This window comes from Vigna angularis, chromosome 1 (genome assembly GCF_016808095.1).
Source record: "Vigna angularis cultivar LongXiaoDou No.4 chromosome 1, ASM1680809v1, whole genome shotgun sequence".
NCBI classification, from domain to species: domain Eukaryota; kingdom Viridiplantae; phylum Streptophyta; class Magnoliopsida; order Fabales; family Fabaceae; genus Vigna; species Vigna angularis.
This window is the reverse complement of record NC_068970.1, coordinates 59,483,885-59,507,828: the sequence shown is the minus strand read 5'-3', so window position 1 is coordinate 59,507,828 and position 23,944 is coordinate 59,483,885. Positions and strand designations below refer to the sequence as shown.

Sequence of the window (23,944 nt, the reverse complement as noted above, 5' to 3'; positions counted from 1 at the left end):
ATTGTAATTTTGTTTGGAGATAACAATTTTTTTTTAACAATTTTTTGACAATAAATTATGTATAACTATTTTATTAGTTGATATATTTAAAATAGACCAATTACAAGCACACGACCCAGATAGTTATAAAAAAATTGTAAATAAAAGTTATTAAAAAACATTTTCCATTTCGTTTACCGTTTTATTTTTCTTTTGGTTTACAGTTGTCGCGTAACCGGTTTCTCTTACCGAGTTTGGTTTTTCAGTTGTCGTAGTTATTTCAGTTTTTATTGTGCTCGGCCAGTGTGTGATGCTCGGCTAGTTTTTATTTTGTTTTCTATTTCTATTATTTTGTATTCGGTATATTACAATTTCCGGTTATTTAAAGGCCAATTTCATTTGCTCACACGTGTGTCGTATATTTTACAAAATGATAGTGGGAATAATGGATTCAGATTTGTTAAGTACAAGATTTTTTATTCAGAAATTCATCAAATTAAATGGGAAATCTATAACACTTCTGCATTCTGCTTAGCAGTGCCTGGTTTTAACAATTCAAAAACTCGTACCATTAATATTATTCGGCAAAGATCACAACACAGAGAAAAAAAAGTAAAAAATAATATTATGTTCTGCAAACCACACCACCGCTTAGAGTGAATCATGTTCTTCATAGGACTTTAAAAGTGTCATGTGATGACAGACAATAACAAAATGGCAATGGCGACTCCAACACTCTGCCACGTATTCCCTTGCTTATAGTATGCTTGCGCACCATTCTGTAAACAAAATGAAAAATATGAGATGAATGAGACGTAAATAAAACTGTTTAAGACTTCATTACAAGAGTATTAGGTTAAAGTAAACAATTGTAATTCAAATCTGAGTCGAAAGATAGTATATATATACCGCATTGGGACTTGGTGCTGGTGCAGGCGTCTCTTCTGAGTCGGTTGTGGTAATATCTTCAACTAGTGGTGCTGGGGGACTCCTCCGAATAATGGCTGGTGCTGGAGCCAGAGATTGCGAGTGATGTCTCCTGTGCTTGTGTTTGTGTCTTCTTCTCTTGTGCTTGTGGGGAGGAGGTTCTGGCGTGTCTTCTTCGGGTGCTGGTGCTGGGGTTGGTGTTTCAATCGAAGGCGTTGGTGCAGGTGTTGGGGTGCTACTTAGTGGTGAAGGAACAGGTGATGGTTTTGGTGCTTTCCTTTTGTGTGCAGGTGCCGGTGCTGGTGCTTTTTTGGCTGGTGCTGGCGCTGTTGGTGCTTCGGCTGGTGTGGGGGATGCTGTTGGAGTAGGTAATAGTGGTGAGTCAGCTGGTGGTAATGGCAGTGGTGGAGGTGAAATAGGTGCTTCTTTGGGTGGTTGTGGTGGTTGTGGTGGTGGGAGTTTTGGAGATGGGGATTTTGGACTTAATGCTGGTGTAATCTTGGGAACAGGTGGTTTTACAGGTGCTATTTTTGGAGGTGCTGTTTTGGGAGCGGGTGGTTTCACGGGAGTGGCGGTTGGTGGTAAATCCTTGGGGACTGGTAATTTAACTGGAGCAGATGATGGTGGTAAAGGCTTGGGATCAGGTAATTTAGCAGGAGCAGATGTTGGAGAAGTGTCTTTTGGAATTGGCGATTTCACAGGAGCAGATAATGGAGATGTAGGTTTTGGAACTGGTAATTTCACAGGAGCAGATGATGCTGGGGATATAGCCTTGGGGACTGGAGATTTCCCAGGAGATGATGTTGGAGATGAAACCTTAGGAACCGGTGATTTCACAGGTGCAGATGATGTTGGAGATGAGACCTTGGGAACTGGTGATTTCACCGGTGCGGATGATGTTGGAGATGAAACCTTAGGAATTGGGGATTTCGCAGGTGCGGATGATGTAGGAGATGCAACTTTGGGAACTGGTGATTTACTAGAAGTGGGAGAAGTTGCGACTGGTGGTTTTATTGAGGGAAGAGGGGTTGCAATGACAATGGGTGGTTTCGTGACAGAAGTGGGGGAAGCGGCAGTTGGCAATTTGGAGGGCGCAGATGTGGTTGCTGGTGTTGGCTTGATAGTTGCAGTTGGAGAAGTTGCTGCTGGTGGTTTCTGTGAAGTGGTAGGAGTTGCAGCCACAGCAGGTGGTTGTTTGGCTACTGATGGTGCAGTTGGAGTTGTTGTTGGCAATGTAGACGGTGCATTTGGAGTTGTGGTTGGAATTGCTGAAGGTGCATTTGGGTTTGTTGCTGGCATTGTAGAAGGTGCATTTGGTGTTGTGGTTGGCAATGTAGAAGGTGCATTCGGTGTTGTTGTAGGCAACGTTGAAGGTGCACTTGGTGTTGTAGAAGGCAATGCAGAGGGTGCATTTGAGGTTGTAGTTGGCCATGTAGAAGGTGTATTAGGGGTGGTAGTTGGCCACGTAGAAGGTGTATTAGGGGTTGTAGTTGGCCATGTAGAAGGTGTATTTGGGGTTGTAGTTGGCCACGTAGAAGGTGTATTTGGGGTTGTAGTTGGCCATGTAGAAGGTGTATTTGGGGTTGTAGTTTGCCATGTAGAAGGTGTGCTTGGGGTTGTCGTTTGCCAGGTAGAAGGGGTATTTGGGTTTGTGGTTTGCCATGTAGAAGGGGTATTTGGGGTTGTGGTTTGCCATGTAGAAGGTGTGTTTGGGGTTGTAGTTGGCCATGTAGAAGGTGTATTTGGGGTTGTAGTAGGCCATGTATTAGGGGTTGTAGTTGGCCATGTAGAAGGTGTATTTGGGGTTGTAGTTGGCCATGTAGAAGGTGTATTTGGGGTTGTAGTTGGCCATGTAGAAGGTGTATTTGGAGTTGTAGTTTGCCATGCAGAAGGGGTGTTTGGGGTTGTAGTTGGCCATGTAGAAGGTGTATTAGGGGTTGTAGTTGGCCATGTAGAAGGGGTATTTGGGGTTGTAGTTTGCCATGTAGAAGGGGTATTTGGGGTTGTGGTTGGCCATGTAGAAGGTGTGCTTGGGGTTGTAGTTGGCCACGTAGAAGGTGTATTTGGGGTTGTAGTTTGCCATGTAGAAGGTGTGTTTGGGGTTGCAGGTTGCCAATTGGAAGGGTTACCTTCTGGTGCTTGGGCATTGATTGTGGCTAGCGGATGGCTGAGGCTAGCTAAAACCAGTACCCAGAACACCACAGCCATTGTTGAAGATGGTTTAAAAGTGAACATTAGGTTATTATTTATAGGCATTAAAAGGTTGAGACGTAAATGACATAGTGCATGCAAGAGGAGATGTAGCCTTCACAGTGGAAAAGGCATAGGATGTTTTGACATGCATTAATGGACCTTGGAAATCATAACTCTTTCTCTTTGGATTTAAGTGGCCATGTTGGAAGCTAATGAGAATACAATTTTACCTATTATACCTCCATACAACCTATATGTAAGTAGGGGGTCATAAGCTTACGTTAAAATCTGATGAACCCACATACCAATGTGATTGAGATGTTTTTGCTTTCCCGCAAGTTTTATCAAATGGTAAGGCTTAAGCTTTGCCCCAAAAGAAACCAGATAAACTGGATGATAGGGAGTGAGCAACCTCAGTTCACAGCAATGAAAAATCCTACTCACTTACTTTGCTTTTATATTATGTTAATTGTTACAATAAAAAAAATTGCTGAGATCTCAGATTAACTTTGTTTTTGGAGACGTATAGCAGCCAAATATGAAAAACAAATGAGATGAAAAGAACTGTCTAAGCTAAATTTAGATTCAGAGTAAATTATGTAGTTTATGTTTGAAGCAGGTTTTGTGCAATCAAACTGTATATTTATAGATATTATACCAAACAAAATACATCATAACCAGTTACATGCACGTATAAGCTTACGCATAACAATTGCTCAAAACACTGATAAACAATAACAAAATATATATCTGCCATATATTGTTGGCTTAATTTTCGAACTACCATTATATTATACTCATGCTCAAACGTTAATTTCCTTGCTTCTCGCACGTAACCAGGTTATGCATTATGGCTGCTGAATTTAAACAATTCGGATGGAAGATCAAAGTAGGAACTTATGGAGTTATCTCCTTCGTTTTCATGAACTCTGACTTGTGAAACCAGGCAACTACGTTCAAACTTTTCCAAAGAGCTTGGCTTTGATAATGATAGCACAGGGTTCACTGCATGCATTTGGGTTTCCTTTTTTCTTGCTTTAACTGTCTTTATTTTCCCAAACCCTGGAAGAGGCATGCAAAGTGCACTGCATTTGAATCCCTCTTCCATAAACTTATCACTTTTTGGAATTTCTTGTAGCTTGTAGTTGTAGGTCATGTTTCTGACCTCACTTGATGATGGTTCAACGCTCTTAGTTTCTTCCTTCATTGACAAAGCTCCACGTGATGAGTTGGTTGAATTTGGTTGATTAATTGCCAAGAATTTGAAAGAAGGTTGAAGTAAAGGTAGAGTGTACAAACCAGAAGCATTTGAAGGTGTGACAGAAGGTTTTCTCAGTGGCAGTGGATGCACAACAATCTGCTTCTCTTTTTGTAAACTCTTCTTGATCAAGCTTTTGGGCTTATCCATCATGTGATGAACTTTCAAATTACAGTTGTGGTTTCTTCACGTTTTACAATATTGTAGACACTCCAAAAATATTGATATCGTGGCTATACCATTTTTAGAAACCTTGCCATCATTGCCACAACTTATGCATAGTTTGCAAAGCCTGCTTCACCTGCACTAATTTGCATATTTGTTTTGTGAAATATAGGAATCATGTATCAGAAACTTTTAAGCACCTTATGCAGTTGTACAGCATTGTGATTACTGCTAAGTTATTTATACATAAAAAAAAAAGTAAGACATGACTTCATCTCTTATAGAATTAGTTGACTTCCATGGCCATAAACAATTGATAAACCTGTTGAAGATTCCAAGTTTTCCATGCCGCCGGCATTTATATTTTTGAAATTGTGATTGTGAAATATAACGTGCATGCACGAAATAAAAAAAAAAAAAAGATCTATTGAATTGAAAGTATGCAATCTAAGATTAATCAATAATGTATTAGCAAAATAATTAAGAGTTAAACCTTTAACAAAATTGAACCAACTCCTTCCTATTAACATGTTTTATACTTCATATAGAAACTGATAGACTCACGATCCAAGATTGGTGTTTGACTAATTGCTAATTTTCTCTCTATATATGAGAGAAGAAGAAAAAACTATTAATTATTGTGTGGTGAAATTAATTAGGTTAAAGATTTTCACGTAAGATATCGACCCCGTGATGCTATATAAATTTTCCTAGTTAAAAATTAATGGTAAATTTTTGTAAATCATTAGTTGACTTTTTTTTAATCATATTAAGTTAATTGGAATACACTAAGTTAATTGAAATACACCTCTCGTATTCCATAGTATTATTAACAATATTTGATCAACTCAATGTTGGATGTCCACGAAAATCATCGTGTGCAGTGCTGCAGGCCAGGCTTGACTTTCATTCAGAAAATATTTGAAACAGCAGCTATATATGTTCATTTTTATTTTAAATATTTTTACTTGTAAATGTAAAAGAGTTTGCTATTGTATACTTTAAAATAATATATTTTAAGCATTAAGTAATTAGTCAAAAATATAAAAATAATATTAATGTGAAAAAATAGTATTAATATATACATATTTTAAGCAGTTCTGTGATTGAATATATATCACATTAGACTCAATAAATTAATTACTTGCAATAGTTAAAATGAAAGTTTTCAACTTTACAAATTTAGAATGGCATATTAACTTATGATGTTATATTTATCTAAATATTCACTTAATTTTTTTCATTAGTTTTAAATTTAACAAGTTTAGTGAATATATCACATGTATTTCTTTACTAAAAGTAATATGAGAGTTTGTGGATTGGATTGGCTTAGATTTAAGATAAAATCAAATTTGTCTATATCATGTTATTAAACTTATTTGATTTATTTGGATTTTGAAGAATTTTATGGTTAATCTAGGCTGTCCCATTTGATTAATATTAGATTTCTTTGGTTAATATCCTTGTGTTATAATTAATCATAAAGTATATTACTAGCATGCAGCAGTTTTATCACCTAGAAAAGTTATTGCTTCATGATGTTCAATGGCCTCATTGATTGATTTCACAGAACCAGTACAATGGAGAAGAAGATGAAAATGGGGTGCAGTAGTGTGGGTGTGAAAAGGGAATTGGAGGTGCACTTACTAATGCAAGGATAAAAATGAGAATAAAATTCTTTATGAGGGTGCAGAAAGAAATTATGGAAGAACATAAAGAAAGAGTCATATTATTGTAATATTAGATATGTCAAATTGGGATACAAACGTAAGCTAGCTCGACTCATCGTTTATTATTACGAGTTATGGAGGTGGACAATCTTTTTATATATTAGAATGTTATTTAAGTCTGATTGTTTTGTTTGTTACGTAAGTTAAAACTTTAATTTTACACTACTATCTGGTGAAATAAATGAATTTTATTCTAAAAAAATTAATTAAATCAATCCATTTTTATTGTACGATAATAAATATATAAAGTAAAATTAAAAAAACAAAATATTATTAAGTGAGTTAACATATTAATCAAAGATAAATTGAACTAAAAAAATTGAGTTTATATTTTCTAGCTCAATTTATAATGAGTTAATCATGTGTTTGTTCACCAATGATAGATAAATTTTAATATAGATAAATTTAATGGATAAAGAATAAAAGTATATTATTTAGAAATTTAGTTTTTCTAAAAGTTTCTCATCAATTATATAAAACTAAAGTGTTGTTGTGGAGTCAAATTATATTTGTAAAGAGATACTAAGACAAAGAGCAAGTTAAAGTTAAATCAATTATAATTGACTCAAATAATTGATTCAGTTTCTATTAAAATTTTCATTTCCCACTTTTTTAGCTTTCTTTTTGTGATTAAGGACAAATATTATTAATAGTGTAGAAATTAATATTTTAGATTACTGAAAGATTGGTGAAGAAATTCTAATATTTGGCATGTTATTATTACAGAAAGAGTTAATTTATTACATACTTCAAATGATAATAAAAATAGATATACGTGAATTGTAAGATGATGGTATGAATGTATAAATGATTATGATTACTCATTCGTCATGTATATCATGTTATGTATATCATGTGGATATATTTAAAGTATCATTTTTAATTATAAGAGTCTAATATATTATTATAAAAAGAATTGATTTTTGTCACAGAAAAAATTCATATTAATTGCATAAAATTAACAGGTAATTAGATATTATTCACAAATTATAGGTGAAAAATGTAGGTGAATTTATACAAAACAAGTTTTGTAAGTAAGGTTAAATACAAAATTATTCGTAAATAATGGAATTTGTAAAAACTTTATATATAGGTTATTCCGTATGTAAAGTTGGATAAATTATATAGAGAATAATTGGTATGTAAGTTATATATGGAATAAAATTGTATGTAATGTTAGATGAATGTACGAATAAATTACATATGGAATAATCTTTAGTTAAGTTATATATGAAAAAATTTTGTAAGTATGCTAGTGAGTTACATACCAAATAATTTATAGATAATGTTAAGTATTATCTTGTATGTAATATATCTTTTGAATCAAAAAGTATATTTTTGTTTTATTTTTTCCAATTTTTTTATATTTCTGTCAATTGAAATAAAATTTAAATCAAACAAAATAAAGGTTTACCAATATGTCATTAACACTAAAATTTGATATAAACAACTCACTTAATCCAAATTCAAGTTATAAACAACATAAAATCCAAATCAAATGTAATAAGATATAATCTAAAAAAGAATGACAACTCACAGTCTAAATTGAATCTAAGAAGATATAATTCAAATCAAATTCTAACAAAACATAATCTAAGAGTGCTAACATCTAGAAGTGCAAAATTTTAAATGCCTAATATTTAGAGTAGTCATGTCCATATTGGTCTTGGTAATTGTGTTGGTGATTTTTTGTTGTGGTTGCTCCTGACCTTGTTGAGGTTTGGTCTTACTCAGGCTCGTGTTGTTACTTTTATTGTTGTTGTTGTTTTAATAGTTTGTGTATCAAATTGAAGGAAAGGGAGGACAACACAAACAAATGATTGTAATTGTCGTTGTTGTTTTTGTAATTGTCGACTTAACCTCTCATTATCCTTTCTATAATTCAAAAAGTTTTTGTTTTAGTTGGACAATCTATTTTGAATTATAAAAGTGACTTGAACTTCCATAATAGGTGAGTTTATCCCCATGTTTAATATGAGTAATCTCTGTAATTCATAGATTTAACCTTTTTTTTCTTTTCACCTATAGCGAGAACTTAACTATCAATCCTTACTCTCTCTTCTTTTTTAGTGTCTATGTGGATGATTCAAGTTGTCTAGCATAAGATGCAACCTCTGATCTAGCTTGAGAATATTTGCTCCTATATTCCTCTTATTATTCAAAAATATTAATTATATCATATATACAATATTCAACCTAATAAAAGAAATACCATAAAAATATACTAGACCTACATATATTTTCCTAGATTATTTCATCCACAAATTCACCATTAGTCTTTCCTGTATAAGTTTACTAAAAAACTTCATCAATAGGTGATGGATGACCAAATTCCTTCTCCTATAAACAACATGACTAATATAGGTTGTTATAAAGAAATAAAAATAAAAATAAAAAACTATGTTTGGCTCTTACCATGCGAATTACATGCTCATATATATTAATGGATCCACTTTATATGTAAATTGTTACCTATTTTAGATGCTCGATTTTGTTGGGCTTATGATCACTTTACATGATATGAAGGAGAATTCCAAATCGCAAGTATTGAAATCCAAATCTCACATGTTTCTTGTAGTGATTTAGATAATCTATATGAGGCTTTTGAGTGAAAATTATTTTTAAGATTTCCCCATCTTTAGGTCTCCAATTGACCTCCTTCTATGTAAAGATAATTTCAAAATACAACAACAATGCAACAATTGTATGTTAGAGTATTAAAAATGAGAACACTAGAATAATCTATTTTTTTTTCTCTTCATTAGTTAGTGAACCACATATAGGCAACACTTAGGATATTGTTGCTTAATGGTTATTGTGATGGCATTTGACACAATCTTACATGGATAAGACCTTAACCAAAGAAATTTAAGAAAAAAATTAATATACAATAAATTGATAAAAACAAGTAATGCAAATAACTTATATTAATCATTACCCATGACCATAAGGTGAAATCGTAAGAAGATCAACACAGCGTGTGGAATCCTCCTAAATGTATGATTGCAAATCACCTTGATTAGTATAGATCTTTCTCAACAAGTGAATGATAGACTCTAAAGGCACTCGTAATGGTGAAGGCATTGGTAATGGTGATGTATTGATGATGTTGAGGGTGTTGTAGGTAATGAGGAAGGTGCCGATGCAACAAATGGCGATGGGGAAGATGTAGTTGTAGCATCAACACCTAATTGGGTAGGTATGTTGACAACAATTGGGGATATGGAGGAAGGTATAGGTGTAGGAGTTGTGGGTGAGAAATTTATCTTGTCTTTTCCTTTTTCATTGCCCTTTTTCCAATATCATTTGGGGGAGTAGATCTAAGGAGAAAGAGAGGTGAAATTGGGGTTGTTTGGATTAAGGAAAAGATTATGAGAAATGAAGGAATTTGAGATGAAAGTTTATGAAAGTCATGTGATGAGTTTGATAGATTAAAAAATGTTTTATTTGATAAAAATGAAATATTACCATTTTGTCCTTAGTTATAAAAGTAATTTAAAATAAAATGTAATTAATGTAAATTATGTTAAAATAAAATGTGAGTTATTATTATTATTATACATTATCATTGTATTATTATTTCTACTTTTTATTAACTAAACACTAAGCCCAACCAACAGGTACATCATTGGTCACACCACCACATATAGCACCAACCCCTAACACCACAAACATTAGACCAAAACCATCACTATGTCACTAAAACTATAAGCAAGAGACCACAAGTACCACCTCCACAACACCTTCGTCACCATAGAAGCAACATACCCAATACCAGCAATAGTAATTGCAACCTACATACCATTCAAAAGAAAAAAAATGAAATGGGAAATTGTGTAATAGCACATGAGGTGAGGTGTCTTTTCCTATAAATGAGTCTGATACATCCGGAACGTGAAACTAGACTTAATATGTGATCTGGTAATAAGTGGGTAGGATAGACTCTAACTCATGACTTTATCATGTTAAGGAGTAGATTTTAATTCTAACTTAATTCCATAAAATCAGCTTATAAAGTAAAGTTTTCACCCACTTATATACTTTAATTTAATCTAATCTCTAATCAATGTGAAACTTCTAACAATTATTAATTATACTATTCGTACTACGAATATCCATTAACCATAAAAAATTAAATTAAAATTAAATTTATATTTCATTAGATTAATTTTAATTAAAATTAAAATTAAATTTTAATTTATATTTTTTATTAAGTAAATTTAATTATAATTAAAAATTAATTTATATTTAAGTTTATAACTCTTATTTTTTTTTTTTCAGAATACATAATTTAAAAATAACATATCATTACAATTATAAGTTAACCAAAGTACATCTTTTTTTTTCTGGTCAAATCACGCATGTTCATCGCAACGCCCATCATGCACTGACTCCACAAAATAAAGAGATTTTAAAATAAAAGAAAATATATTTAAATTAGTTTTATATTGAATTAAAATTAAACTATTCTCTTTAATCTTATATTTAATAGTCTCCATAGAGAAGAATGACGTGAATTAAAGAGAAAATATGAAACTTTAGAAAAATATTCCTACATAACTAAGGAAGGAATAATGAAATATTTTATTATATGTGATCTTATAATTTACAATAAAATATTTATTATTGACTAATAGTTACAAAAGTACAACGGCATCACGAAATATTATACAGTAAAAAAATACACTACAACTATTTTCTTAGAAGAGTCTATTTCCAATTACACATTAATTACTTACAAATGTTTATATTTCATTTTGTAAAAGTTGAAAAAATAAAATAAACGAGAAGAAAGAACGTCTGGTTCTAAAAATATTCTTTTATTTATATTAATGATTTTTTTTTTATTTTTTCTATTAAAATAATAAATTATTTTCACATTATAAAATATTTTGCATTTCTTCACTATTTTTGAAAAAAGAAATTTTTTTATTATTTGTACATTTTCCTTCTCAATTCCATTGTCTAACAACCATTATAATTCTTCCATTTCTCATCCTTTCATAGTTCCCTTTCTTTCATCTTGGCATCCAAACTAAATAAGTAATTCTTACTTTTTAATTTTATAACATATTATCTTTGATAGATACGTTCTTAATAAATTAGTTGCCTGAAATTGCGGCAAAAATATCATATTTGTTATGAATTAAAAAAAAATAGTCAATAGTCATATCTTTTCTGTTCTTTGATTTTGTGGACCCTGCCTTTTATATTTTTATAAAATTTATTCACTGTTGTGTTTTATTCGTACTTATACATCATGTTCAATTCTAGTTTTTATAAATAATTAATTTGTATTTTAATCTTAAAATAAGAAGTCTAAGTTACAAAAAAGAAAATATATTTTATTAAATTGGTGAACTTTTCAAAAAGGATAACTTATTTTTGATAATGATAAATTATGTAAAAGTAACAGAGTCTAGAAGGTTTTTCTGGAGACAATAGTCCACAAAAAAATCATTGTGCAGTCACTGATATGAATATGGAATTATTGGATGGAAAAGGAATATATAATTCAAATTTCAAAACGAGATATTTTATGTGTTTCTAGAAGTTCAAAACGTTTGAATGTGTTTCTGGATGTTCCAAACATTTGATATTTTATATGATTTTTATTTTTTTCTGGATTTATTATCAGTCAGACTAATATGAAAAAAAAATGAAGTGAAAATCAAACACTAATAAGAAAACAACAATGGACAAGGAATTATCTAAATTAAAATTTAGATAATAGTGAAAATTAAATACAAATTAATTAGTAAGAGTAATTTAAAATGTAACACAATATACGTAAATTAAGGAAAAAATGGGAAAATGTATTAATGTAAAATATAATATAAAAAATTAAACAAATTACATATAATAATATATTCAATTTGTATTATAGATATGCTTTATATAAAAAATATCCATATATATATATATATATATATATATATATATTTAAAAAATATTTTACATCTATTTATATAACTTATACATATATTATCATCTTAAATATATTCAAACTTCAATTGGTTTTTAATAGTAAAATACATACATAAATTGCAATATTAAAAGGGAATTTCTTTTTATTATTGTGCATAATATATAAAAAACTTAAAATTCTTTATTTACTCCAAGAAAATATAGACTAGAAATTTGTTTATTTGGATAGATTTAATATATGATAAAGCCGTTAAAATAAACAAATACTTCAAAAATTATTCTTTGTTACCTATTATTTTTCTTATTACATTAAAAAAATAACTTTCACTATTTCAAAGTGATACTTCGGTATTAAGTTCCTTTTCTTTTCTTGCCTCTAGCAAGAAATAAAACTATGGTCAAGAAAATTAACACTATTATTTTTAAACAAAGTTAAGTTTTTTTTTCACATTATTACGGATACAAAAATTATGAGAAAATTGTATTCAATTGTAGTATGTTCTTATTATAAATAAGATTGACCACGAATTCAAAAAAAATATGAATTCATAAACTATATGATTTTTTCAATCTAAATAAATTAAGTTTTTCACGACGAAGATTTATCTAAACATGTTTCATTAGACACGAATAGAAAAAGAGTCATATTCGATTTTCTTAGAAAATTCGAGAAATCATAACCAAGTTAAGATGATATGGATCAACTCCTTCTTTTTGTGTTATTGTGTTAAAGATCTTACCATTTCTGAAGTAACTTAAGTTTTACCTATTTTTTCATTTTAATTCAAGAAACCTTGTGTGAGAAAAAAACATAACAAACAAATTAGCTTATATAAAAGCTTTTCTAATCTTATATTCTAGACTAATTTTGAAAATATTGATATTCATAAGATTAAAATATCCTTTGTTACACAATGGGTTGTTGTATATTAGACGAGAAACGCATATAATTTTGTTTTATCAAACCGGAACATTTTATTTATAAAAAGAGTGTTTTAGGTGTCTCAACCCAAACTCTTTATAGTCTTCTTTATTTATAATTTTATATTATATTCTATTATTTGTTATATAATTGTTTAGTTTGGTCAACATTCTATTTTGTCTTATTATTATTTTTATTATTATTATTTTTTTAACAAATTTTCAAAATATTTCTTTTTTGTTTCTTATGAATACATGGTCATGTTTTTCTTTACCTAATCTGCCATCATATTATTAGTATAATTAGTCTATTCATAAAAAAATTATATGCAATAATACATACAAAAACAATGATGAGGATATTTTAATTTAATTATTAAATTTTATATTGAAATCACGTGAGAGGTGACATTATTCATTTATTGATGCACTTGAGCATCGAGCAGAGCATAATTATTTAAAATAAAACCCTTAAGGATGAAATGAAGCATACCGATTAGTGGGTAATGTCTTGTAAATAACCAGTGTGAAGTGTGATATCTTCTCCAACAATTTGACAAAACCAAAAAAAAAAAATGATGAGAAAAAGCTTTGTCGTTGTTTGTTTTCCATTATTTCAAACAAGAAGACTGTGCACCATAAAAGTATGAAAACATGAAAGGCAGAATTTTCTTCCATTAGGATTCAAACTTCAAAGGTATTAACATATTTTTGACTCTTGGTTGTCCAGTTTGACTGGACAAAAGCGAAAGAGTGTTTTGGTTTGACTGGATTGATAAAGAAGATGCCTGGGGTGGGGACCACGGTCACCATTATTCTATAATATCAGTTCCTATTCCACTTTCTTTCTCTAAACATTCTATATTTTTGCCACATTCTATATTTTTTGCCATGAAATATTTGTCCTTTTCTGCTTTCCCTTTTGTTCAGACCTACACAAACTTCCCATCATCTCCCACTACTCTTTTCTGCTGCCAATGTGGAATTAATCTCACTCCTCAACTATGCAACTTTTTTCCTCACATTATCCATCACTTCCTTCCACTCTATGCAATCTTCTTTCCTCATCTCACACTTCTCACTTCTCACTTCTCATTTATAATGCACACTCCACTTCCACCCTTCTTGCACATAATTCTTTCTTCTTCTTCTCTCTTACTCTCTCAAGGCTTTAGAAGCTAAAAGAGGAAATAAAAAAAGTTTCCCACTTTCTGACACCATCTTTGTGTCTGCTTTAGAATGCATGTCTTCCAGTTTAAAGCTTCACATGAAACATCATATTTGAGAATCCACTTTGATTGTTTTGTCTCTTTGAAGTTCCACTGGAGACAAACTCTATTTCTTCTTTCTTCTTGAGAATCTTCAGATTCTTTCCATGAACGAGTCTAAAAACATCATTCCTCCCCTATTCAGATGTCCCATAAGTTTAGACTTGTTGGAAGATCCTGTAACCTTGTGCACAGGCCAAACCTATGACAGGTCAAACATAGAAAAATGGCTTGCTGCCGGTAACCTCACTTGTCCGGTCACAATGCAAAAGCTTCACGATCCATCCATTGTTCCCAACCACACTCTTCGCCACTTGATCGATCAGTGGCTTCAACTGGGTCCCTTATTCGACCCTGCCAACCCTGAAACTTCAACTATTGAATCCTTAGCTTATCTGAAGCGTACCCTTGAATCCCATGAAAGCAGCTTAAAAACCAAGCTCCAAGCACTCACCAAAATCCGTCTTTTATCTGATGAGTATTGCTCCTTTAACAAATCATGTTTCCTCCAATTGAACTTCTTGCCACTGCTTCTTGAACTAGTTTTTGGAACTCAAGTATCAATAGATCACATGGACTTCATAGAGTTGGCACTTTGTTGCATTCAGAAATTGCTGCCACTCGGTAGTTTGGAGCCTCTAAATATGATCAAAGATGGGTCTAAATTAGCCATGTTTGTGCTACTAATTGAAAAGGGTACTAACTCAGTAAAGACTAGTTTGTGCCGTGTTATAGAGTCAGCATCATGGTCATCTGAGACAGAAGATTTGTGCTATATTCTTGGAAATTGTCCCAAACTAGTACACGAGATTGTTGAAGTTGTTAACCAAAATTATGAAGTTTCTGGGGATGCAATTAAAGCCATGTCAGCACTGTGTTCCTTGCAATCCAATAGAGAGAGTTTGGTGAGAGGAAGAGCAATAGAAGGTATGATGAGATACATCTCATCAGAAAGAAGAGAGCTGACCCCACTGGCAGTGAGAACAGTTGAGAAACTTATGGGGCTGGAAAGTGCTAAAGTGGCATTGGTGAACCACCCTAATGGTGTTGTGACTTTGGTTAATATGGTTTTCAAGGTATCTGATCAAGAATGCAGTGAGAGTGCTGTTGAGGTGCTTTTAGTTGTTTGTGGTGAATTTGAGCGTGCAAGACAGACAGCCATTGAAAGTGGAGTTTTGACTAGGTTGTTGTTGCTCCTGCAGAGTCAGAGTAGTAACACAACAAAATCAAAGGCAAGAATGCTACTCAAATTGCTAAGATCAGAGCCAAAGCAGAAATAGGATTGTCAATAATAATAATGTTAATAACACAAGTATGTTTGTGATCAAATGATCATAACATTGATGAAGACTAAAAAGTGTATACGTAAGTGTTTCCTACATGAATTTATGAATTTCTGGTCTCCTTGTTCCCTGTGGTTGTAATCTTTTTGAATAATATGAGAATAGTTGAATCCCATTAGGAGTTTAAAAGTCAGTTTTGTCCTCATTGTTGCCCACTCACCCACTCACGACACAAGCATAAATTAAAATACCATTCAATATTTGAATCTACTACCTCCACCATGAGTATAAAACAAATTCCACTAAATATATTTTTATTTAAATTTATATATATATATATATATATATATATATATATATATATATATATATATATTATGAGAATGACACTTTAAAGATAATTACTGTAAAAAAAATTAAAATTATTAACGAGCACACCAATATTTATTAATAAATTAAAATTATCGATAGTTTATAAGGTAAAAAATTTGTTGACAAAGTATTGGTTGATAAATTTTATTGACAATAATAATTATCTATTGATAAATTATAAAATATTTGTCGATAAATTTTACTAATGGATAAAAGCCAATAACCATAAATCTATCGGTAATTATTTGTCGATAACTAAATATCGAAAAAAAAAACATCAGTAATTATTTGTGGAAAAATCAATAGGTAATTATTCATTGATAAATATTGATATGCTTCTCTCGCTACCATAATTGTCTTTCCTGGTCCTCCTCCTACCAAAATTATCGATAGTTTATAAGGTAAAAAATTTGTTGACAAAGTATTGGTTGATAAATTTTATTGACAATAATAATTATCTATTGATAAATTATAAAATATTTGTCGATAAATTTTACTAATGGATAAAAGCCAATAGCCATAAATCTATCGGTAATTATTTGTCGATAACTACATATCGAAAAAAAAAACATCAGTAATTATTTGTGGAAAAATCAATAGGTAATTATTCATTGATAAATATTGATATGCTTCTCTCGCTACCATAATTGTCTTTCCTGGTCCTCCTCCTACTCTCCTTATTCTTTTGTGTTCTTACTCTTTTCACTCATTCTCAATTAATTTATAAATATATTTTGTCGAATTTGGTAAGAAATTTGACATTCATTTTACTAAGAATTTTTCTAAGAATTAAATATGTTTTTGATCCCTCAACTATAACGCAAAATTGGAATTAATCTCTGCTTGAAACTTTGATTTTGTTTGGTCTACTAACTTTAGAAATGATTAAACATAGTCCCTTCCACTTAATGCTAAAATTTCTCTAAGGTATCTAGCGACGCTACACTATGGTGTATGCATTGTTTACATGTCATTTCACATATTTTGTACATGTGGCAGTAATAATTTTGTGATATCCCAATCACCCAAGAGAGCACACACACATTCTCTTTCTCCATCACAAAACACATTTCATCATTCATCACTTCTTCATTTATTTTCTTCACCATCACTCTAAATCACCAAAATAGAGACCAATCATTATCCATCAAAACCCACACACTAACTTCTTCCTCTACGCACTACACTCACAACCCAAGAGCCCCAATTTTTTCCTTCAACCAAAACCAACACTCCATTTTCGTTTTCATTGGCCCATCAAAACATAGGCATAGATTTCCCATCTGACAACCATGGTGGCTCACGATTGAGAGGAAGTAGAAGGAGAACGCGAGGGAGAATCGACGCTGATAATGTAATCGACATGTTATGGTCGTGGTGACAATGTCAACGAACTAAGGGATGAGATCGCCAGTTGTTGGCATGGTTGGATTTGGAACGAAGAAACCCTACACAAAAAGAAGGAGAAAAATGGTGTTATGATGTTGCTTCTTAGGAACGCTACAACGACTCTATTACGAAAGAGTGGGCACCATAGAAGAAGCTTCAATGGCCATGGGGGAGAATGCAATCTCGCATAAGAGGTAGAAGATGAAGGATTCAAAATGGGGGGAAAAAGCTCATGACAAAAATGATTTTTCTGAAATGATGTGAAAATAGTGCAAACGTCACAATGAAGCATCGTTTGACATATTAGAAAAAATTTAACGTCATTCAGTTGGAGAGACTGTATGTAATCGTTTTCAAAGTCAAGGAACCAAATAGAATCAAAGTTTTGAGAAGAGACTAATTCCAATTTTGTAATATAATTGAGATACAAAATATATTTAAACCAAAATTCTATTTCTGACAGATTTATTGACATATTTTAAAAAATTAAGTGACCATCAAATTTATAGACTAATTTTCAAAAATTCAGATACGGATGAATTTTCTAACGGATTTAACCATAAAATGATAAAAACTCTAAGTGAAAACTTTAACATTCATTTTACTAACAGAAATTATCCAAGAAATATTAAGTCGATAATTAAAATTTTAAAGTTCATTAATAAAATCATCGATAAATTCTATTTTACCAACATTTTTTTCATCATAAAATTTTATCAATAATTTAACAATTTTTTGTATTAAATATTAAGAAACTAGTAAAATTTAATCTATTTTTCCTAGTAGGGTAGAAGTTAGTTTTAAATGAGAATAAGGTGAAATTAGGACTTTACATAAAAATAATTAAATAGAAAAGCATCCTAAATTAAAATAAAATAAAATAAAAAGTGTTTTTTAAATATTTTGAGTAATGACATTGAAATCCTTCAATTTAAACTTGTACTATCTTCGTTTTTCACCCCTGTTATGTTAAGTGTTTTTCTTTTTTTTGCTAACATAAAGTTATCATGGTTGGGAAAGAGAGGTACATATTTCCTCATCTGTAAAAGCAAAATGGGTATTATGCGAAAGCGAAAAAAAATAAAAGAGTAAAGAAGAAGATAACATCAAAAATTTTACATGAAAAACCCTTTTGGAAAAAATCACAGGATCTTATCTAATAAAAAGATCTCCACTATAAAAGCAGAATTACAAAGTGTTTCTTTCTATACGAGGATCTCTCTATGGATCTCACCCTCTCGGATGATATATAAAAAACTCTCCCTATGAAACTTTCTCTTTCTCTCAAAGAGGAATACAAAGAACTCTTTAACTCTCTTATGATTTCTTCGCATGGAAATGGATGATCAAGTCCTCACAAGTTTCCCTATTTATAGGAGAAAAATGTAGCTTCTCCAAAAAATGTTTGATGAAGGTTAATAAATTTCCACAATTCAAATGAATGGGTCCATCCTTTTGATCTCTCTTCAAGAATCTACACTCTTGCTTCTTGTGGTCATCTTTTCCACAATAAAAACATGTCAAACCTTTGGGGTGAGACTTAGATCTTCTTTGTTACTTTCCAAAAATTCCTTTACTTCTATGTTCACTCCTTCCTTTATTTTGAACAACATTGGCTTCCGAGTGACTACTCATTCCCCTTTCTTTTCTTCTGAATTCTTCATTTAGTAAACTATATGTAATATTATACAGACTAAGCTTTTCGTCTAGTGTTGAGTTATTGAGAGTGACAACCAATGTGTCCCAACTCTTAGGTAGAGAACTAAGGAGTATAAGAGTTTGTAACTCGTTATCAATCTTCATATATGCTTTCATCAATTAATTCATAATACCTTTGAAAGTGTTTAGATGCTCAATCATATTTTGGTCATCATAGTACTCCAACTTTACCAATCATTTGATGAAATGAGTTTTGTTTCTAGGAGTTTTCTTTTGAATCATAGATTCAAGCTTCGTCCAAAACTCATATGCATTGGTATAAGTCGACACATGCTCAAACAAGCTCTTGTCGATGTATTTTTGAATCATAGCCACAACTTTACGATTCAGACTTCCAATCTTTTTCAGTCTTCTGGCGTTTCCTCATTTGTGATTGGCTTATACAAATTATTGTAGTATATATGGTCCTCCATCATTGGCTTCCAATAGGAATAATTATTTGTAGTTAGCTTGAACATGTCCCCATCATGAGTGAATGTTCCTTCCATCTTGAATTATACAGGATTATGATTTTTTAAACCAATAGCTCTGATACCACTCTTGAGAAACAACGATACATATTCTCTCCTCTGTGAACGCAAAATGGGCACAATGTGGAAGTGAAAAAAAATTAAAGAGTAAAGAAGATGACACCAAATTTTTTACGCGGAAAACTCTCTCGAAAAAAATCACGGGACCTTGTCTAGTAAAAAGATCTTCACTATAAAAGTAGGATTACAAAGTATTTTTCTCAATATCTGAAAATCTCTTTATAAATTTCACCCTCTCTCTATCGGATTCTTTCTTTCTCTCACAAAAGAATACAAAAAACTATTTAACTCTCTTATGATATCTTCACCTTCTCTTATGATATCTTCACCTTAAAGTGGATGATAAGTCTTCACAAATTCTTTGGTTTACAGGAGAAAAAAGATGTAATTTCTTTAAAAAAATGTTTAATAAAAATTAATAAATTTTCACAATTTTAATGAGTTCAAACAAAATTCAAATACATTCTTCAAATATAATTAAATATGCATGTCTGAATATCAAAGATTAATTCCAAGACTTTGGAATGTTGATCTCCTTTTTCCGTACATTTGTGATTTGAGAATCACGATTGAGATTTGTTTAGTAACCATTGGAAACACGTTGGTGCATTTTAATTTAATTTGGATGAGAAAAACAAAGGCATCAACTATAAGATAAAAAATGAAAAGGATGTGAGTGTAATGTTACCTAAACAAGGTCCAAATATGGTTGTCACTTTCAAAATCTTTGGCAAAGTTAGGAAACACGTTCATACATTTTAATTTAATTTCAATGAGAAGACAAATGCATCAACACCTCACATCATGACTTTAAGTTAAGGGAAATAGTTTCCTAATATACTCTTTTAGAGAATGCATTCATATGTCAAAAACGAAAAGGCCGAGAGTTTATATTAATTAAATAGAAGATGTCCAAACATGACACTTTTGAGATTTCTTCCACAAAGATTGGAAACATATTACATTTTAATTTAATTTCAATAAAAAAGAAAGAGTAAACTATCAGAGAAATATATGCACCTTAGATAAATAGAGGTGTGCTTGTTAATATTATAACATTTTTTATAGATAAATTTCAAGATGTAAAACTTTGTTATATAGATAAATTTTACCTTTTGAAATTGATCTATAAATAGTTACGACGACGTATATAAAAAAATGTTAATAATTTGTCTTTAATATATTCTTTTACAAATTTGTTAAAAGTATATATAATTACAAATTACTTTCAATATTATTGAAGTTTTTTTCTTTGCTTTAATATTTATAAAAAGCTTCATTAAAGTGAGTCCCCATGAATACTATGTGGATTTTTTTGTTAAAACAGTCAGTCACGTAACAAATTACGCCATGTAGTGCGATACGATGTCGTTGCCTAATTATTTTTCTTGTTTATTATTTAACAATAAAAATGCTCTGGTGTTTTTGGAGGGAGAAGAATAATCTTTTGCTGTTCACACCTCTACTTCTGACGAAACTCACCCTTAACCATATTTTTTAGCCCAAACAAGCTGAAAATAATTTCGTATAACCACCACCCATGCTTCTATTCTCACCCCCTCATCGACCTAAATAATTTTTCCCACTATACTTAATTCCAAAACAAATCCACATACATACAATTTAATCATTAATAACATTAAATTAAGTCTAGATTTTTCAGTCCTATTTTGGTTTAACTCATCAAGCTTATTAAATAAAAATGGCTGATTTTTTTTTTCTAAATCTATATTTTAAAAATCTATGTTTTCCATAATGTATATTTACGACTTAAGCTGTGGCCTTAGAAAATGAATTAAACAAGATTGAATGTAATTTGTAAATTCTATTATAAACTAATCCTCGATTCGATTTTGTTTTTTATGCTCTATTTCGTGAATTCGAAATTGAATTATAATGGAGAAACGTTATTTAAATCGAATCTTTCAATATAGTTCTTAGACTTAAATGAAACAAAAGAAAAAAAAAGAATTATATAAATTTATAAATATTAAAAATATCTTTGGATTAGTAATATATTGGATGAGGAATGAATACACATAAAGTTTTTAAGATTGAGTTTAACGTGAGCATTGCGTGCTGTGAAGTTGTTGTAGACGTGTCTTCTTCAAACACGGAAGCATAATGAACAACTGAATTCATAGTCAAATCTATCAAACTCAGATGATGTAATAACCCTTTGTCCCTAATCTGCTCAATTTGCTTCATTCTATCTCTTACACACATCACTTTCAAAATTAAATATACACGTTCAAAACCAACTTCCCAACCAAATACATCGCTAACTTTATAACCTCTTCTACACTTTTCTGCTAAGTTTATTTCGTGTTATTTCTTTATTCAGCCTATAAAATATATTAAAAGAACTCTTGATATACATTAATAGTTTCTTATAACAAACTAATAATTTAAATATATTTTTCTTCTTCGATTGATTCTAAAAATATCATCTTCACGAACTAAAGGTCAAAATATTTTAAAATGTTAATATCAATATATTTTGAGAAAAATAGCCATCCATCAAACTCTGATATTTGTGAACCATCTCACGTCATCAAATGGTTCGGAAATTCCGCACCTTCCTTTACCATATCCTTTTTTTCTGCATGATTAGCGCCACGTAGATAATGACGCTAGTTTTATATTTATCCTTTAGTTAGTAGTATTAAATGTTTTCCCATATGTATTTTTTTAATTTTATTATTTTGGTTTTAGGCTCGATTAGTAATTAAATTTCTATATTTTGGTTTTTCATTCTTTTGGTCTTTATATTTTTTTTTCTTAATTGAGTTTTTACTCTCTTTTTTTTAAATTTAATTAAGTCTTTATTTTTATAAAAAAAAATATTAGTGTGACTCATTTTGTTCAATTAACGTATGTTATCTAGAAATGTCATATGTCAAAATTTAGGTTTGTTAAGTATCAAAATTTAAGTATGTCATATGATACAAACATTATTCGGAATGCTTTGATGTAAAATATTTATACGTGACTTTTTAAGTTTATTGTCAAATCTCAAGGCTCAATGCGGGTGGATACTACCAAGTTAGAGTATGGTAGCGATAGAGAGAATTTTTGGTAGAGCAGTGAAATGCGTGAAGATTGAAAAGAATGTCAACGATGAAAGCACTATGTTAGGCTAACACTAGAACTGAAACACAAAAGTTAGGGAAGCGAATGATATCAAATACCTTAGTAGTCCTAACCGTAAATGATGGATACTAGATGTTATGCATATTGACCTATGCAATATTATAACTAACACTGAGTATTCCACCTGTGGAATATTTTTGCAAGAATGGAATTCAAAGGAATTGACGTGACCCGCACAAAGGTGAAACATGTGGTTTAATTCGATACAAAGCAAAGAATCTTACTAAGACTTGACATGTTGCGAATCTTCTTGAAAGAGAGGATTTCGAGAATGCAAAGACTTTCAAATAGTGTTAACATTAATTTAACAAAAGTGACTATATTGAATCATTTTACAAAAATAGTTAAAAAAACAAATATTAAAATTAAAACGAATCAAAAGGACCAATTTTAAATGTATTTATGAGTTTGTATAGTATAAAGTTGGTTTAATTAATTATTTGATTCATGTTTTCGTTAAAAAATGTCAAGTTAGTACTCTAATTTTTTTCTAGTCTCAATTTGATTCTAATTTGTAAAAATTGATGCAATTTGATCGAAATTTGATTTGTGGAAAATGAATGTAATTTGGTTATTTCTATTAAATTTCTTGAAATTGATTAAGGATTTTTCTTCAAAATTGAAGTAGTTAGTAAGAATGATTTGCTTTATTAATGTAGTTAAGATAATCCTAATGTCAATATTGATGAAAAATTGTTAATCCAGTTAAAAAATTTAACGCAAAGAACAAAAGTGTCAATGTTGATGAAAAGCCGTTAATCCAGTAAAAAAATTAAAGCAAATAACAAAATTGCATCAAATTTTTCACAAATTAAGATTAAACTTAATCAATTTTTACAAATTAAAACTAAAAAAGTTGAAGAACAAACTTAATATTTTAATCCAAAAACATGAACCAAATAACTAATTAAACTTAACAAAATTTACTATTCTACTTTCGCTAACAATTCTATAGGAAACCTCTCGTCCTTAGAATATGTGATATCATAGTAATATGACATATATTATTTATACAAAAATCCTAATATTATCAAAAGAAATTTTTTTATATTTCGTGATTTAAAATAACAAAATTTTATAATTACGTAAACTAAAATGATAAAATAAAGCAATTGTATGAATTATTTAT

At 30.5% G+C, this 23,944-nt stretch overlaps 3 protein-coding genes across 3 annotated transcripts; 1 reads left to right on the top strand and 2 right to left on the bottom strand.

Annotated features, from left to right (window-relative positions):
* Positions 1–524: 524 nt before the first annotated feature.
* Positions 525–3,140, bottom strand: LOC128196012 (uncharacterized). The gene is made up of 2 exons (XM_052875420.1): positions 889–3,140; positions 525–758 (listed from the first exon to the last, which is right to left on the bottom strand). Exons 1-2 carry the CDS (start codon positions 3,112–3,114, stop codon positions 669–671), a joined length of 2,316 nt encoding a protein of 771 aa, XP_052731380.1. The 5' UTR covers positions 3,115–3,140; the 3' UTR covers positions 525–668.
* A 755-nt stretch (positions 3,141–3,895) lies between these two features.
* Positions 3,896–4,706, bottom strand: LOC108325521 (uncharacterized). Its single transcript, XM_017558606.2, has one exon. The coding sequence runs from the start codon at positions 4,508–4,510 to the stop codon at positions 3,941–3,943; it is 570 nt and encodes a 189-aa protein (XP_017414095.2). The 5' UTR covers positions 4,511–4,706; the 3' UTR covers positions 3,896–3,940.
* A 9,151-nt stretch (positions 4,707–13,857) lies between these two features.
* LOC108340443 (U-box domain-containing protein 25) lies at positions 13,858–15,841 on the top strand. The gene has a single exon (XM_017577839.2). The coding sequence runs from the start codon at positions 14,477–14,479 to the stop codon at positions 15,647–15,649; it is 1,173 nt and encodes a 390-aa protein (XP_017433328.1). The 5' UTR covers positions 13,858–14,476; the 3' UTR covers positions 15,650–15,841.
* The last annotated feature ends 8,103 nt before the right edge of the window (positions 15,842–23,944 follow it).